General features: G+C 40.0%; 1 protein-coding gene across 1 annotated transcript in view; it reads left to right on the top strand.

Moving 5' to 3' along the window:
- MED27 (mediator complex subunit 27) overlaps positions 1-17,181 on the top strand; it is a 98,961-nt gene that overhangs the window by 29,646 nt on the left and 52,134 nt on the right. Inside the window, exon 3 of the mRNA XM_026101789.2 lies at positions 8,764-8,894. Within this exon, the coding sequence (XP_025957574.2) occupies positions 8,764-8,894 (131 nt within the window). The remainder of the gene's footprint in view (positions 1-8,763; positions 8,895-17,181) is intronic.

The raw sequence follows: 17,181 nt of genomic DNA, 5'->3' as shown, positions 1-17,181 counted from the left end.
TTTTATCAATCAAACCTGATAGATTCTGTCTTCCTTCCTAAAAACATTCATAACTTAACTCTTTGAAGTCTAAAGAAATAATTTGATTAAAATTTTTATAAATGTCTGCTTGTTTTTTGAATGTCTAAGTTGAACTCTCTTAAAGGGATTTTTCAAAAGTGGGCTTTTTTTTTTAGGCATTCCAGGTTGGTCATCTAAAAGTAGAGACATTCAAAAGCACTAAAGGTGGTTTATTTGATTTTTTTTGTTTGGTTATTTTTTTTTAATGGAGTTTGGACGTATGTTGCTGTTATTAATAGTGCATTGCATAAGCTGGTGTAGTAAAACACATTTTAGTCTCTAGCAGTGTGAATTAAAATGATTTCCTTACCTGGCGTACAAATGACAAAGTTGCTGATTTATGTTTGTCTGGCTGCTTATACGAATATTGTAATGAAATGCAGTGTGCTAATTTTTCATATGTTCAACATTGTTTCAGACAAAATTCCCAAAAGTTCCTCTTGTAAACCATAAAATTATATTCTGAGGGGTTAAAAAAGTTTGGGGAGGGGGTTAATTGACAGTTTCTAGTTAATGCATAATATTAGCTGGACAAATTCTTCAGTGACTCTTCAGAATGAGGAGCTCGCTGCTGCTTGTGATGAATTGCTCCGTCTCCCAGAAGCTGATGTGAGGTTGAAAACCAGGATTCAAATATGTATCATTAACTTTGAACAGAGAAACATTGAGTGAAAAGAAAAGCTTTTTGTAATTACCCTGTGACAAAAATCGGGTTCAGTTTTTGTTGACCGTTACATTTCAGGCTTCTGCTGGCAGATGCACTGCTTCTGGTCACCTCTTCCGCCGGGGACTCTGGAGAAGGCCAGTCAGTGCTGAACAGGGCATGTTGCAAAGGGGGAAGCGGTGCATTTCTTTTCAGCTCTTAGCCTGCAGATTGCAGCTGATCTATAACTTCCAGCCTCCCATGGCGATTCTGGGGTTTGTCTGTGCTAAAATCTGGGTCGTTACAAGGGAAGGTGAGAATTTAAGCTGCTTTCCTTAAGCACATATAACAGTGACCTGTATTGATTGCTCTTATTTTTGTATGTATGTCTTCTGTGGGTTAGTTTATACAGTCTTGGATGGAGTATAAATTAATCTGATGAAGAATATTCTTGTGCTGTAGTAAGTATGTGCATATAAGGAAATAGGCCGCATATATTCTGTTCCAGATCTAACTACCGCTTAAATCTATTACTGGTTGTCATTGCTAGCCAGCTGGAAATTAGCATTCCCCGCAGCACTGCTTCGTGATGCCTGCGAGATGCAAGGAGAGACGAGTTCATGCTTAGAGAGCTAAGAATGAAGAAAACAACTGAGCAAAAGGATCAGGAGATGTGGCTTTTTTTTCCCTTCATTCTCTGTAGTAGCAGAAGGAACCATTTAAGGAAGAATCCTCTCTTCTGATTTGGCAAATTCAGCCACACTAGTTTAAGCAGTGTTCTTGCAACCCCTTCCACTGGCACAGCTGCGTGATCACCTCTGGTAGAGGGAGGCGGTAACACCTGGTATGGCTTTGTGGCATGTATCTGTCTGCCCATGGCTTGTCTGTATTGGGATAAGCTGTACGCTTGAGCTCAACTCTGAAAGTATAACTTCTTCTTCAGGAAGGCCATGAGAGGTTGAATTAAGCCATGTTTTGGTATGTTGGCAGAAAAGGTTAGACTAATAGCTACTTTCTGGCAATTAGTGAGGATATTTGCTAGTCCAAGTGTATCGTGCATTTTAATGATTGTGAGAGCAACCAAAGCTAAGGAAAGGCAGAAGTTAGCAGAAGTTAGAATAATTAATTTTAATGAATTAGAAAAATATATATTAGCAGGATGAATACGAGCCGGAGTCATTAATGCTGCTTTGCTGCATCCGCTAGCAGATTTCCCTCTCGTGTTCTCTGACCCTTTCTCCCCTCTGCCTCGTTGTGTAACTGGACTGGTTGGATTTGCATAAGCTGCACCTTGTTGTAGGCATTTTATTGCAAGAGTATTCACTTCTTTATTCCAGTATGAAGTAGTTTATATTGGGAAAGCCTAACCACAGCACTGCTAATCATGGCACTCTGCTACACAGTTCAAAGGGTGGTGTATATCTAGCTCGTTCAAGCCCTTTTTTCTACCACCCAGTTTTAAAGTTTCTTCAGATTTCTTATTTAAGAACCTGAGCATCCCCTGTTACCAAGGCAGCAGGCCATTCCCGATACCGACAGAGCTGCACCTGAGCCTCTGACACCAAAGATGTAGTCTAGGGCTTTAGAAAATATTAATTTTAGCATGAGAACAGTGTCTTCAATTTGAAGTTCCAGTAGCTTTTTAAGGCAGCACAGCAGCACTGGGGAAAGATACTGATTGTGCCCTTATTCAGTCTTGGGTTTTAATGGTGGCTTCTCCCTGTTACAGGCAATTTACCCTTTGCAAGGAGAATCCTCATGTCAAAAGAAATTTAGGGTTTTTTCAAATAAACTTTTTCGGGTGAATATATAACATAGAGTGATATTAAGACTATTTTCACATTAGTGGATTTGGTGACCTCTGTGCCTACTATTACTGCTACTACCACCCTTTAAGCCGAGATTACTTGAAAATACTACTGTTTGTTATTGCACATGTTTTTATTCTGTAATTTAGATGCAGAAGGCAATGTAATAATTTTACTCTGCTTTTTGTGAGTCTTTTAGGTATTTGGGTTGTAGCTGCATGTCAAAATAAATGCTGATTTATTTCCATTTCGTTTTATTTCCGGAGTGCGTCCCAAGCTCTTCAGAACACTCAAAAGTGTTTATAAACAATTTAAGCATAAACCATGGTTAAACTTCTGAAGAAGAAAATGAGGTAATATACAGCCTTACTCTGCCCTGTTTATTCATTTCAAATTTGAGATTTCTTTGCATCTCAGACCCTGGTGGCTTTATAGCGTCCCTTTGAGTTGATGTTATCCCAAAATCATGAATACATCAGTAGTGTAACCAGTGGATTCCAAAGCACTTCAAAAACTTGGAGGAGTGGTAGTGGCTTTTGCGGAGACTTTGGACAGTGCAGCTCGTTTTTATTGGGATGTTGTTGCTGAGGCTTTGACCAGCTCCTTCATGAAAGTGCCTGGATTTGCCATCTCCTGCATGGCAAAAAGCCAGAGATCTGCAAGGAATATTGAAATAGAAGGAATATTGATGCAGTCATTCATCAGCAGAATGTCAATGTTTTCTTGGAAGAAAAATATGGAACACACACTTTAAGGCTGAAGCCTCGCACTAATTAAAACAGCACTTTCAGCAAGACTCTGGATTCAAAGACAACGGGACAGAGGGTGTACATGAAAAGAAACAGATGGAGAAATGCATCAATGCTTTCCAGTGCTATTGTGTCTTGAGAAACATTATTATGTATCTGTGTATCTAACTGGTTTTTCAGCACACCAGCCGTGGGCCGGGAGAGGGGAGGGAGGCACGGCTGCTTGTGCGGGGCTGTGGGTCGGCTCCCGCCGGGCCCTCCCTGCCTCCTGCTTTGCTGGTCGCAGTGGGGCAGCGGGGCTGTGCAGCGAGTGCAGCGCAAACGAGAGCGGCTGCATGCATGAAGCTTTTAACCGAAATGCGAGCTCGTTAGTGCCACAGCTTCGTTAGGTCAGGGGGGTCGGGAACAGAGGCAGTAACTTTTGTATGGGGATTTAAAAGCGCGAACTGGGGGGAGCCTTTGTTACCGTCGTGGATGGGTGTTTGTTGCTTAGGTAGTCTACTAAACTGGGAAGTGTTTGGGGGGAATATATGTTTAAAATAATAGAACAAAGTGTCCTAATCGCAAACTAGAGCGAAGGCACAGTGTCTGGCTTTCCTGTTAATTGAAGAGCCTGCAACCCAGGTACACCAGAGGAAAGCCAATGAGTAAATAAATTGGAGACTCTGCTCTTTTGGTTTATTGATGCTGTTTTGGCCAAGTCAAGAATTCAGCTATGCTAAAATGATCAAACATTGTTTAGAAAAAAGAGAATTTCCAAACTGGCCTCATTATCTGAGACAAGCTTAAAAAAATCAATTAAAGGAGTGTAATTTTTTCTCTTGCCTGCTTTAGTCTGCAGAGATGAAACTAGGGGAGTGTCCTGCTTGCTTGCTCATTGCTCTTTTCAAAAGAAATAACAGAGTTTTATCATAATAGATGAATCCCTTGTTAGCTGAAAGGGAGAAATAACTTAATGATGAGGGGCACGATATAGTGCATCTTAAAAGAAGGCAAATATGTGTGCCTTTGCCAGTAGCATAGTGAACCTGGAAAATTCCATGGTGGAGAAGTATCTGTCAGTCCCTCCTGTAAAACTGCATTTCCCTAAGAAATGGAAATAAACAATTTTCTTTTATATTCCTCTCTCTGAGAAAACCCTTTTCTGTTTATGTGTGGTCTGTAATATTTAGATGAAAGTGTTCTTGGAAGAAATATTGCTGTGGAATAATGTGGTCAAAACCAAAAAAAGTCTTCTGATTTCACTTTTTAAAGCAAACTAATTGGTGCTTAAAAAGCTTTAAATAATATGTAAATGTAATTTTCAGCTGTGAGTTGACATGATCAATTGTAAATGCTCCAAGTGATTTTCTCCCCGCCTTTCCCCAGCAACTTTAAATGGCGTCGTAAGTAAGTGGAGTGTAATGACTTGTTTGGTCAGCAGTCAACACATGTAAGATCTCCGGTGCATGAATTATGCAAGCAAAAGACCTTTAGACCTAGCAGGATTCTAACGAAGAAGCTTTAATTTGAAAAGGTTTAAGTTAGCATTTATTTAGTATGTGTGTGTAGCTTCATAACGTACGTTGTAGAGTAATCGTGTTGGCTAAAATATAATCTGTCAAGTCGATGTCGGTACGCTTCTGCTGAAGGAAGGGCCTTAATGCGACCGACTAGCAGATAGACTAGCGGAAATTCCCCTTGTATTCCAAAGTGTCATGGTCCTCCCTGGAAGATGGGGTGTGCGTGCTGGGGGGGTGGATTGCTTTGGTTTGGAAAGTAGAGAGTCATCAGGATAGAATAAATACAAGAGATTATGTGATAACTTTCATTAAATCTTAATGCTTATGGAACTAAATCCAGACTGTATTTATCCAATACTCCTTCTGTATTTAAATTGTTCATGTGAAAGCCAAAGCGATTTTATGCATATGAAAAAATTGCCCTCCTACAACTGAAAAAAAAAAAAGGGGGGGGAGACTTCAAAGTGTACTGTTACAGTAAAGTTCACTTTATGAGGAGGCTTGAGAACTGTTATTACATGAATGTAGTTTTCATGCACTCAAGTATAGCATGAAAATGTAGATTTTTGGCACCTGGAAAACATGAGCGATAATGTTTTCTTGAAAATATAGACTATATCACCATTAGCAAACGTAGAAAAATCATGAATCTCAGAAATAATGAAATTTAGAAGTAACCTGAGTGCTGTTTTTATTTACCTTCAGGTAAAGCTTTTGTATGTATTCAGATGTTATTTTCAGTAATTTTCCTGCATCCATGAGAACTACAGTCTTTTTTGATTTTAAAATGTGAAATTCACACATCTGCTTGATGTGTGGATCTCCTCTCCAGTTTTAAGAAAAATATCAGCTATCATGAGACTCATCATAAAACTGTACAAGTTGGCACTGGTGTATATCCTAGCTGCTAAGTGTTATAAATTGATTTTCTTGTTTTTTATTTCTTCGTTTTCTGAAAAAGGTTTTATGTTTCATCTGCATGTATTGGGGAAAAAGGATCAATCTCGCTGAGGTTTTACAGAGGAGCATTTCATTAGGAAGTAAAGAGCTTAGCTTCTCATAAAGCAGGCAGAATTCCCCGCAGCGGAAAGACATGGATGTCTGCCTGTAATAAAGCCTCTGAATGATGGGGGATTCCTTAGTGGCTGATAAAGAAATGATTTACGATGCTACCTGGTGCACCAATATTCAAGTTCAGTAAGTATTTAGCATATTTTATGGATAAAGCTATTGCTGTTGATCATTTTGGAAGCCGGTAACGTGTTGCGAGCGTCCCGCAGGAAGCCCCATCCCGCGGGCGCCCGGCGTTTGGCTGCGCTGGGTCTGTTCGACGTGTGAGAACAGCTTGAGCGGATCAGACTGATGGCTCGTCTAACCCAATATCTGACGGGCAGCAGTGGCAATGGAGAGATGGCAATGGAAAACTAGAAAAACAGGATGGGCACGCACGATGTTCTCCCCAGACATCGGCAACCTCCAGCTCAGGCACTTCTTGAGCCACAAGTAGTTTCAGGGTGTTTAGTAAGCTGGTAAGGATGTGTCTCCCGGGGCTCATCTTAGCTTCCCTCGTGCCCACGGGAGCTTTTCAGTACCTAGGCTGTCCTTGGACAGGACACTTCACGGGGGACCCCTGAGGTGAAGGTGAAAGGTTTGGAAATAGCGTTCTTTGGTGGTAAGCAAAAACCTCACGAGGTGATAGTTTGGTGTGTTTTTAGGCAAGATCTGCTGTTGTGGCTGATGCTGGCAGGTCTTTATTGTGCAAGTGGAAAAATGAGCTACATGCACTGTTTGTTACCCATCAGTACCTTTGAATCTCGGTGCTACTGGTGCTGCTCTGGCAGCATTTTTGGGCCTGTTTCTGCTCCTCAGAACAAACAAACAAGGCAAATTTCCCATCTTTCAGCAAACATCCCTGCTTCCAAAAAAATAAAAAATGCATTTTATGGAATATAGTATGTGATACTTTAATAATGTATAAACCAAGTTGGACAGAAGGTGCCTGTCGGTTTTATTAACTTTGACCTTTTATCCCATTATAAAGATGGTTTGGTTAAATATTTAATGGGCCCTTATAGATTTTGCCAGTTGGATCTGCATTCCTGGAAGCATAGTAGATTATATGTAAATACTCATAATTAATAAAAATAATTTAATCACTGGGAATCAGCCTCCAAGGACAAAATTGGTTTTTTAGAATATATTTATTTTTAATTCCTATTTTTCTCGTGCCCGACCAGTAAATGTCAGACTGGCCAGGAGGTTATGAGATGTTTTTGAAAGGTTGCGTTTGGAAGTCGTCTGTGATTAGCACCCGTGATTACCTCCGTCTTTGAGCAAGTGGCTGAATGATGTTGCTTGTTTGAAATACCCGTCCTAACTGTGTCGCCAGCACAAAATGGCTGCATGGGTGCTGCCCTGAATAAGATGCAAGAAAGGAAAGGGAAAAGCGTGTTCTGGAGTCACGGGTCTCCTGCCGAAGCGGCTTTCCCTTTAATTCTCTGAACTTGCTGCATATTGCACTCGCTGCAAATTTGGGCAGTGAAGATTGAAAACGAAGCCCCTGACACTTTGAAGCATTGCCTTTCAAACGCGCACTGTCCACTGCTCTCATTGATTTTTTTCATTTCAGAAATCTGTAGGAGAAAAACAAATCTGAGCAGAATTCCTGGCTCCAAGTGGGGCCGTGCGGCAGCCCTCTGCGCTGCGTGCCTCCGCTCCCAGGAAGAGTGCTCGGCGTCGGCATGCCGTGCTGCCGTCCGGGGCACCCAGCAAAGTGGCCGAGTGGATCGGCAGCCTGCTAAGTCTTATGGATGCTCTGGGCGTTGACGTCGGAGTCAGGTTGGCTCACTGGATAGCCTCACTCGTGTCTATAGCCCTTCTGGAGTAGATCGTTCCACCTGGCTCTGTTGCCCTGGTTTTCGGTCAGTCCTCGGCGGAATAGCTTTGCATGAGACCACTTTATTTTCTGAACATTTATAAGTTGCAGTTTCCTAACTGGAACATTTTCTACATAGGGGTCATGGGATTAGTCGTGTTATCTTGTAAAACTGTTAACCTTCTCCAGAACAAATCTTTAGAGGTTTTCACAAAAACATTGATGTGGCAGTAGAGTAATGAGGAGAGCCGCATTTGTCTACCACTGAATCTTGAGCTTTTTTTCCTCCTCCTTCTAGCTCCCCCCCTTCAGAAGGGGGAGCTAAGGAAGTGGACTGGAGCTGTTTAGAGGTGAACATGTAGCTTGTTGCTCTTGAGGCTGGTTTCAGGGCATTGCAGACACAGGCAGGGAGAGTGCACTCAAAATCTCGCAGCTGCATATGTATCCTTCATGAATTTAGCTTTCATTGGCAAGTAAAATAAAAGGGTAGAGGAGAAAGCTACTGAATGTGGATCTTTCAGTTGTAACACCTTTGAGCGAGGTGCTAGCAGCTATTTTAAAGACCTAGGGTTTTCTTTATAAAGCGCCAGAAACTTCTTTGTGAATGTTTGCATTTTTATGTTTGAGAAAAAAGATGAGAATTATTGCTAAAAAGTCTGCTTACGGAGTGAAGGGGTTATACGTTTCTTCCTCTCATCTTCTTCCAGCCGTACTCTTCTCTGGATGTGGTGCTGGCTACAAGCCCCTCTAAGGAGGGAAGCCTCTTGTAAGGCCAGCACGGTAACTTGTCGCTAGCAAAAGGAAGTAAGAAAGCTTGATCCTCACAGGAGAAACCGTCTTGACATGTAAAAGCAAGTCCAAATTTCAGGAGAGTTGGTGACTTGAGGAAGTCTTCTGATTCATCTTCTTATTTGCCCTGTGGCATAATTTCCATTTAATTTCTGTTTCACAGCAGGCTCTTCTGTGTGTATTGGTTGGTATCATCTCCCATCCAAGCAATATATGAAATACCATACGTTAACTGACTGGCTGTCATTTTAATCAGTGTATGTGTGCAGATGGTAGAGGTGTGGCACAAGTACTGCAGTGGGGAGTATTTTAATGTATATATTTTCTTATTGTCTAGTTGCAGTACCATGCGGGGCTGGCATCTGGCCTTTTGAATCAGCAGTCTTTGAAACGTTCGGCCAACCAGATGGGAGTATCTGCAAAACGCAGGCCAAAAGCTCAGCCTACAACTCTTGTCTTACCTCCTCAGTAAGTAACGGAATATTTTGAAGAGTTTGCATCATAGGTGGGGTTTTCTTGAACTTTTATATTGTTCTAATTTAAAAAAATTAGGAATAACTCTTTGCTTGCATTTTTGTTTTAGAAAGGTGAGCAGTTCGGGTTGTCTGGGCTTGTGGGGTACTCTACAGAAACAGTATTTTGTTTCTCCTCTTTCTGAAGGAATGCTGACAACAGAAAAGTTGCAAGGATTCTTCATTGTAGGTGGCTGCCTAAGCTTTCACAACACGCAGTTGTCATTGAGGCGAGATGTTTCCTTCATTAGTATGACTTGAAGCTTCAAGTAGGACTTTTCTGAAGGTCCTAAAAGGCTGGAGCCAAAAAGTCTTTGGTATGAGTACTTTTCTTGACAAATGTCTGTTCTGAGTCCATCTGTTCACCATATGTTAATTTTGTATCAGATCTAAACCTCTTTTACAGGTGACAAGCAATTATGAGGACAGTTAGAAACTGTTTAAGGACACAGGCTATCAACACTTCAGGCAGTCTGTGTACCGATGCCAGAAACAGATGCCCACAACTAAGCTTATAAATTAATAAAATGCTTAAAACAGTTACATATAAGAAAAAGGTTATTATGTAGAAAATGAAGCGCTAAGGAATTATTCATTGTATTGAACATCCTTGCAATTTGTGGACACTGCCTGCTTTTTTCAGAGGACGAGAGTCACTGATGTATAAACACTGCTACCAAAACCTTCACAGTTGTAATAGTAAAAGTCCCTGGAGTCACCAGAGGCCACGGGCCTAAGTTGATGAAGGAACCAAAGGAAGTCTGGACTCTTTTCCAGAATGAGATCAGATCACAATCAGCAGAGCTTTCTTCTTGTATATTAGCTTTAAAAAGCTGCTAATTCAAGAATCCATAAAATGCTCCGTCGTTTACCAATATGTTACTAGAAGAAGAATAATTAGAAGGGCAGCTTTAGCAGAACCACAGGTTTGAAAGCCCGATATTGTTCTGTGAAGCTGCTGTGGTAAATTATGACAAATGTTGGCTAATTAATGTAATTGTTTTTCTTTGTTGGAGTGTCAAGCTTATTTGGAGCTCAAAATGGAATTTGCTAATTGAAGTCCATAACTAGAGTGCTGTAGTGCCAGTTGTCAGAGTTTTTATTCAGAGGTCTTAAAATATTTTTTTTTATCATGGCATCTCCAGTTATTAGAAATATGTGTAAGGAGAAAGAGCTAGCCTCCATTTTTTTGCATAGAAATGTCTGTATGTGTATATTCTGTGTCAAATTTAAAACTCCAAAGAGGTGCATCTGTATAAATCATAATATGGAGATGTGTAATATACACATTTGAAAGTTTTGTGCATCTCTTTTTATCTGCAGATGATTTTTCCATTTCACTCAATGGTGCATTTACCTAGAATTTGTAGATAGAATGAAGCTTTAGCGTGCTAACTAAACTTAGCTAGTCTTTGTATTTATGTTCAATATCTTATTGCTAATGTTAGCATTATTCACAGAGAAACCGTGCTCATACTGAGCTGGACCTTTCTCTGTCCCTGCCTTCTGCCTCTCTGTCTTCCCTTTGACCTTTCCATTTTTGTCATTACTCGTTATCTTGGCGTGTCTTTAAAGGAGAATAATAGTTATATCAAGTCAAATCAAATACCTGTTGAGCTCAGTATCATGTCTTCAACACAGGACAGTAGCAGATTACGAAAAGACTTATGAAAACAGACTAATGGAAGTATTAAAAAAAATACATGGCAAATGGATTTTTAATATCTCAGTTGTGCTGTAGTTTCGAGGAAACAATGAAGAGTCATTCTGTGACTTTTTTCCCTATGGAAAAGAAAAAAACATCAAGGTACAGAACTACGTATCTCCTTGAAAGGGCATTTTAGGAAGTAAGCAGAATCTTCCTACTTCAATATTAATTTTCTCTTGGCAGTTCAGGGTGAGGTTTTTAACTTTATTGATTAATTTATGGGGAAGGGATAAATATTTCTTTGTCTTTTTTGTTTTGATTTATGTTATCAAAAGTATTAAGTTCCATGGCGAGTCTTTCGGTTGAGTAACAGCATTATGAATCGTGTCTATTAAATGATGTTCAGAGCAATTATATTATCTGGAGCTTTTCTTAAGCATAAGTAGATTGAACTGGCTATGAACCAAAATGTTGTTTCAGGATAGCAAATTGGGGCAAATAGCACCACTGCAGTAATCCTTTTCAGCCAGCAAAGGAATGCAGGAAACGCACTTCTGCTCAGGAAGTGCCATAGATGATGATTTGGGCAAAGTTTCTTTTAAAGCTGCTTTTTTTTTTTGCTTTTTTTTTTTTTTTTGCTTTAAAGATTCTGCATGTGGATACTGTGGTTTAAACCTGTCTTAAATCAGTTACAGGTGGGATAATGGGATAACAGAGTATGTTACTGAATAATTTAAATCCCCCCCCACACACACACTGTTTCCTAAAGAAACAGCATAGGTAACATTTGCTATGGGTAACCATTGGTTTTCCATTCTTTCTCAGCCCATCCTGGAGGCTGATTTTTTTGGTAGGCCACTCATTTGAAATGATGCACTTTGGAAGTGAGAATCTGTAGTTTGTTACCAGTAGATATTTGAAACATCAGCAGTGATTTTGAATAACAAATACTAAAAAAAAAAGAAAGGTTTCTGTCCTGTGCAACCAGGTGCTATCAGTACCAACTGCTATCCAACTGCTATCAGTATAGTCTTCCTTTTCTCGCTGTTCTTGCCCGAAGGCTTCTGAGAGTTGCTGAACTGAGACAGGCTATGAAGCGTCAGGTGGCATCGCTCGCCAGATTTTGCTGTATCTCAGTTTTGAAGAGGCCTTTGGTGTTCATGTTTGCTTTTCAGTGTTGGTTTTCACTGGCTCTGAAGGTGGAGAAAGGAACACTAGATTGATGTGTGTCTCATTTCTAGCCAAATGTATCTGTATGAGAAAATGACTAACTGCTGGCTGCTTTCTCTCCTTTCTTTCTCCGTCCCCCCTTCTGTCTTCCCTCTCCCTGTACCCGCTAATAGATGCATTCCCTCGCATGCCTCTCATCTGGCTTCTGCTTCCTCCCTTCTGTTACAGGCTCTCCGCGCGGTGTTTGCTGAAGTGCTGAAAGCTGTCAGCTCCTTCCCAGTGACTGGGAGAGCGTACACAGGCAGCGCTTCTGCAAACCACGATGCTGCCTTTTGGTCTTTTAAAAAACAGCCAAGAAACAATGGCTCTTGCATTTTTATTTTTTTCCCTTGAAACATAGCAATAGATGCAGTTAATCTTGTATTATTTCATCTGGCACCGTGTTTTGAAAGCAATTGCCCGCTTGTGCCATTGGCTGCGTGAAGCCCCCGGGACCACGCGCCGGAGAACCGGCGAGCCGGAGGGAAGCAGCCGTGCCAGCGCGGCGCCCCGCTGACAGCGTAACAGGCTCCGTATGTCACTGCGTAGCTGAGAAACGACAGCCGCGGAGCAGCGAGGGATGAGGAGGAGGAGAGAAGGGAAGCCGCGGGAGGCTGACTTGCGCTCTTACAGTTGTACTCGGCGCACACAGGGAGAGTCTCTTCGGATTAATGGGAAATTTGGGGGGTCTCAGCTATGACCTTGATAGCTCTGTTGCATGGGGCTTTCTCAGTGCTCCCACATTATTCATCTATCTTCCCTTGACTGGGAAGAAGTGACAAGAGCAAGACCTTCCTCACAGCTCTAGGTGCTGAGACTTACCCTCTCTAGTTCCTTGTAGGGTCATTTGCTCTGACATTTGTAGTTTGGGGGAAATAAAAGCATTACACAATGGAAGTCTGGTTCAGGTCTGACTTCAGGCTCAATGTGTAGGGAACATTGTGTAAAAATGAGTACAGCCTTTTGTTTTAGGGCACTTTAACTTGTCCTGTAAATGTACACCTACCACGGTTCCAGTCCCGCCTGTCATTTGACAGAATGAGTCTGGCACTGCCTTCTTCCATCTCTCTGGCTGTTTAAGTGCCTGGATTAATAGGCAATTTTTTGTCAAAATAGCTTCCAGAGTTTATTGTACAAAACTTCCCCCCCTACATCTTTCTTCTGGAGAAGACAGATGTATTCAGAAGTAGTCCATGAATGCCTCCAACCTTTGGAGCTGCTCTAGTGAGGAGCAGCTCTTTAGTGAGCAGCCTCCTTTAAAAGCTTAATTTACTGGCTCAGCAGACATCTATTCATGTGGATTTGGAAAATAAATTTATAGATATCCCAAACTCTGCATTTACCATAGCTTGGTTCAGTATGCAAATGGTCACAGTGTTGCTTTCTCGTAGTATTAACGCCCTGTCAGTTTTAATGACTCTTTCATATAAGTAGCATTATAAGGTTCTATTGTATTTGCTTAAGAGCTTTTTTCAAGACACACCAGTTTAAGTCTTGAGGAAAGAATTTAATATAAAATAGTCAGTGATATAGTATTCTAAAATAAGTTACTATTTTTAACTGTTAACTGAAAGGTATGTGTATATATAAACCATACACCCAGTGATCTGATGTGCCAGAACAAATTATTTGGAGCTTAACTGGTATAAATTATCATTTTTAAACTATGAAAAATCCTGATGAACTCTTTGCCAAGAGTTTTTGAAGGAAAGGTTTTTTCAGCATTTTGTTTTATAAACAGCATCTAATTACTTCCTAGGTTCAGGATTTTCATTACGAAAGAAAGGCAGATTATTCTGCGGATAATGGCAAAGCATGCTTAAGCCAATAAATGTTCATTTTAAGACCATATGTTTCAATTATATTTATCTAGTCTGACCTCGCTGTGTTGTAGAGGTCTGAAATCCCAGCCAGGGATTCAGACTTTGAGTCCAAGATGTTCCAGTTAAGTGTGGCACCTGGTACGTCGGCTGTGGAGAACGTGGTTGTTTAATATGCACGTGTTTGCACAATCTTAACCAGTATTACGAGCTGTAGGCTAACATTTGGGCCTGTTCTTAAAAGTATTCAGGAGTAAAAGAGCAAAGTGCCTGGCTGTTTTCCTTGCTTTTTGAGAAAAGTCATGGAAAGTTCTACGTGCAGTTCTAAAATTCTGCTTTCCCCCTACTGGCAAGGCAGTATTAAGTATCAATATTCATTAAATACCACAGAGATGATAATGTAATAAAGGAATAATCCTCAGGCCCACACCTATACTTCCCTCCAAAAGGGCTGAAGTTGAGAATATAATTAAAGATTAAAACTCTGTTTGCATTCTGGAACATGGAGATATCTTTTTGTACATGATGGGGAATTGTATTAATAAGGAAGAGATCAGTTTCCAATAACTTTCAATACTAGAAGCTCATTTAATATCCCCGTTCATGTTTAAGTTTCTCCTGGCATTCCTTTAGCTTGACTTTTGCAAGACAGTGCAGCAGGAACTGTAAAAGAACATATTGCTCAAATATATGACCCTTTTGCTCCATAAATTAATGCTTTTTAATTTAAAGAAGAAAAGATTAAAAATTGGTTCCTTAAAGTGTAAGACAATAATATTTACATGAATAGCTTTAATAATCTTGCAGCCATGTACTGTGTAGATACTAAAATAAATGTTGTATTTGGTATCTTGAGCACAGTTTGGATCACATCGTTGTACTGTTTTCTTTTTATTTTTGATAAATTAATGGAAACCCATTCCTCAGATGTTTTGTGATGCTATTTTAGTGTAAATTGCAGTGTATTGGCATACAGTGAGATTAATTTTAACCTTAAGTGGTGTATTGATTTTAGTGTGTTCAGAGTTTATTTGTACATCTTTAAGGATCTTTTGATACCCAAGTCACTAATATTTCACTTGGTCAGACTAAATAGAAAGTTTTAAATAGACTTTCTATATTGTACTTTACCTTGTTAAATAACTCTTACTTTCAACTAAAGAATTCTAGCCAGCTGGGTCTTTGCATTTTTTTTCTCTGCTTATGTAGATATTCTTATTATACAGAGTAAGTCTTTGTTAAATGCTTCGTTGTCTTGCTTTGAAATAAACTCTGTGATTTTGGACAGAAGACCCAAAATGTAATCTTCCCCCCCCCCCCCCCCCAAGCTAGGTAGGATACAAATTCTTAATAACCTCTGGTGAGAAGTGTTGTGTTAAAATAAATTTAAAAAAAAATAATTAGCTGGTTTTGTGGGCATTTGCCCATGAGCTGGAGAAAGCTCTATTTCTAATTATCAAAATCATGCTATGTATGTCAGAGTTGAGCATTTCTACTGTTTTTTCAATATTGTGGTGATGGAGGGCTATAGTATAACTAATGCTAATAATATGCTAGTACATGGTATGTATTCTTCTAGAGTGTTTTCAAGGGAATACAAATGCTGTATAGTATTTTGCTCCTTTAAAGAAAAAACACAGAGTAATATGAACCTATTCAAACTGCCGCCTACAACAGTATTTCAGAGAATAGCAAGGTCCCCAAGTGAATTATTCAAGCCGTGTAGAATATAATAAAGAATAATGAGCAAACTGGAAACCACTATTTTGACAGCTTCGTTACAAGAAGGTAAGTGCTGAAAAATTCAGATCTTAATGAATTTCAGCAGCTATTGAAAATATGATCGTTTCAAGTTATTTTAAGATACAGCCCATGTTTTGTTTTGGTTTGGATTTTGCTTCAGGTTTCCCTTCTTCAGGTTTCCCATCTGCCTGCCAAACAAAGATGACAACAATTGTTTCTAGACAAAATGCTTTAGGCAAATGGATCTGGACCCTGTTAAACAAATAGTACACCTGTGTTTCAGTTTTAGTAAGTCACATGGGTACTTCAGTTTCTGCAAATAGAGTAAGTATTAAATTTGTATTTTAGGACACATTTGAGTTGTGTAATCCAAATTTCTTTGTTTTCTTCTCAACCATTTTCCCCCTGCACTGTAACTTAAGAAATCTAGTTGTCTCAATTATTACAAATCACTTCACCATGATAGTATGAGAAATTGCAATATAAGTTACCCTTAAGCTAAATGAAAATATTTAATAAGATGGTTTTGAGCTGATCTGGTTCTTTCCAGGTTCAGTAGCTGGGACTTTGAGCTTCCACAGCTTGGGAGCGTGTGCCATGGTTGAACCCATGTTATATTACAGATTATGAGGGAGAACTCGCATCCTGTTGACGTGAGGTCAGGACACATCATTAAGCTTTTTCGAGCTGAGTTCTATCCAGAAAACAGCTGTGCGCATGGGTGTCACTTTGTTCTTTCTGGGTCTAAAAAGTAATGCAAGAGAGTTAACGGGTCCTTGTCACATAGCTGAAAGGTGATGCGATGCTTCTCAAGAGGGTTCTTTGGCCCGTGTCCGTGGAGGTTGCTCTGTGGTGCCAGCGACGGTGGCAGTGGGCCCCTTTCACAGGACTCGGCAGTCCCCTTTCACGTGTGCCGTGTGACTGCGAGCCTGCCATTGCTTTGTCATTTCTTGTGCGTTTTGTTTAAATACCGAAGATGCACACTCCACGTATTAGATGTAATGGCAATCTCGCTCTTTTAGTTAAGTGGCATTAACTGTTTAGCACTCAATAATTCAAAAGGAAAAAATCTATATGCTGTTTTGATTCTTGAGTTTTATTAGGTAACTCCAGTGAGATCAAGTCCAATAACTTATTGGGAATATAGCATTGGATAGTCATCTTAGCTTTTTACCGAAGATACTTCACCAAGGTGTACTCAAGAAAAAAAAAAGGGGGAGGGGGCAGTCCAGCTGAACTTCTTGTTTCAGAGTCAAGAAGAGGTAAGTTTTAAGATACAGTGCTGTTAATTTATCTGTCTGCTTTGTTTTCACTGCTGTTCACCTGCATTATCTGTCCTGTTGAGCTTTGAAGCCATGCAGGGGGTTTGCAACCTAATTAGAGGCCAAAGATGGAGCAGGAAGCTGGGGGGGAACGGGGACTTGTTTTGTTTTCTTTTTGGTCTGTGGGGCTATTGAGGTTGGTTGTTTGTCCTTTTCTCTGCTTTATTAGGTTATATGTGCTTTCTCGAGTTAAGGGTAATTTTGAATAGAGGAGCAACACAGATTTTTCATTAATATCTGAAATCTAAGGGAAAATGTGGTCTGACTTTAAAGTTTGTAAATGATAAAGGTGTACTATAGCACTTAGTCCTACAACAGATAGCTGCTGGACCTCACGGGCAATTTCTGCATCTCTGACTTTTAAGTTTTTTAATGACATAATTTAATAGAGGTACATCTGACTCATTCTCCTTTACACTGTAAGCTTGATCACTCCCACAGTATTAAACCAGCACTCAGACAATAGGAGAAACTCTCTTACAGTGTTTAAAAAAAAACTTT

This window comes from Dromaius novaehollandiae, chromosome 20 (genome assembly GCF_036370855.1).
Source record: "Dromaius novaehollandiae isolate bDroNov1 chromosome 20, bDroNov1.hap1, whole genome shotgun sequence".
Classification (NCBI taxonomy): Eukaryota; Metazoa; Chordata; class Aves; order Casuariiformes; family Dromaiidae; genus Dromaius; species Dromaius novaehollandiae.
Note: the sequence above shows the minus strand (reverse complement) of the source record. Positions and strands in the feature narration are given on the sequence as shown.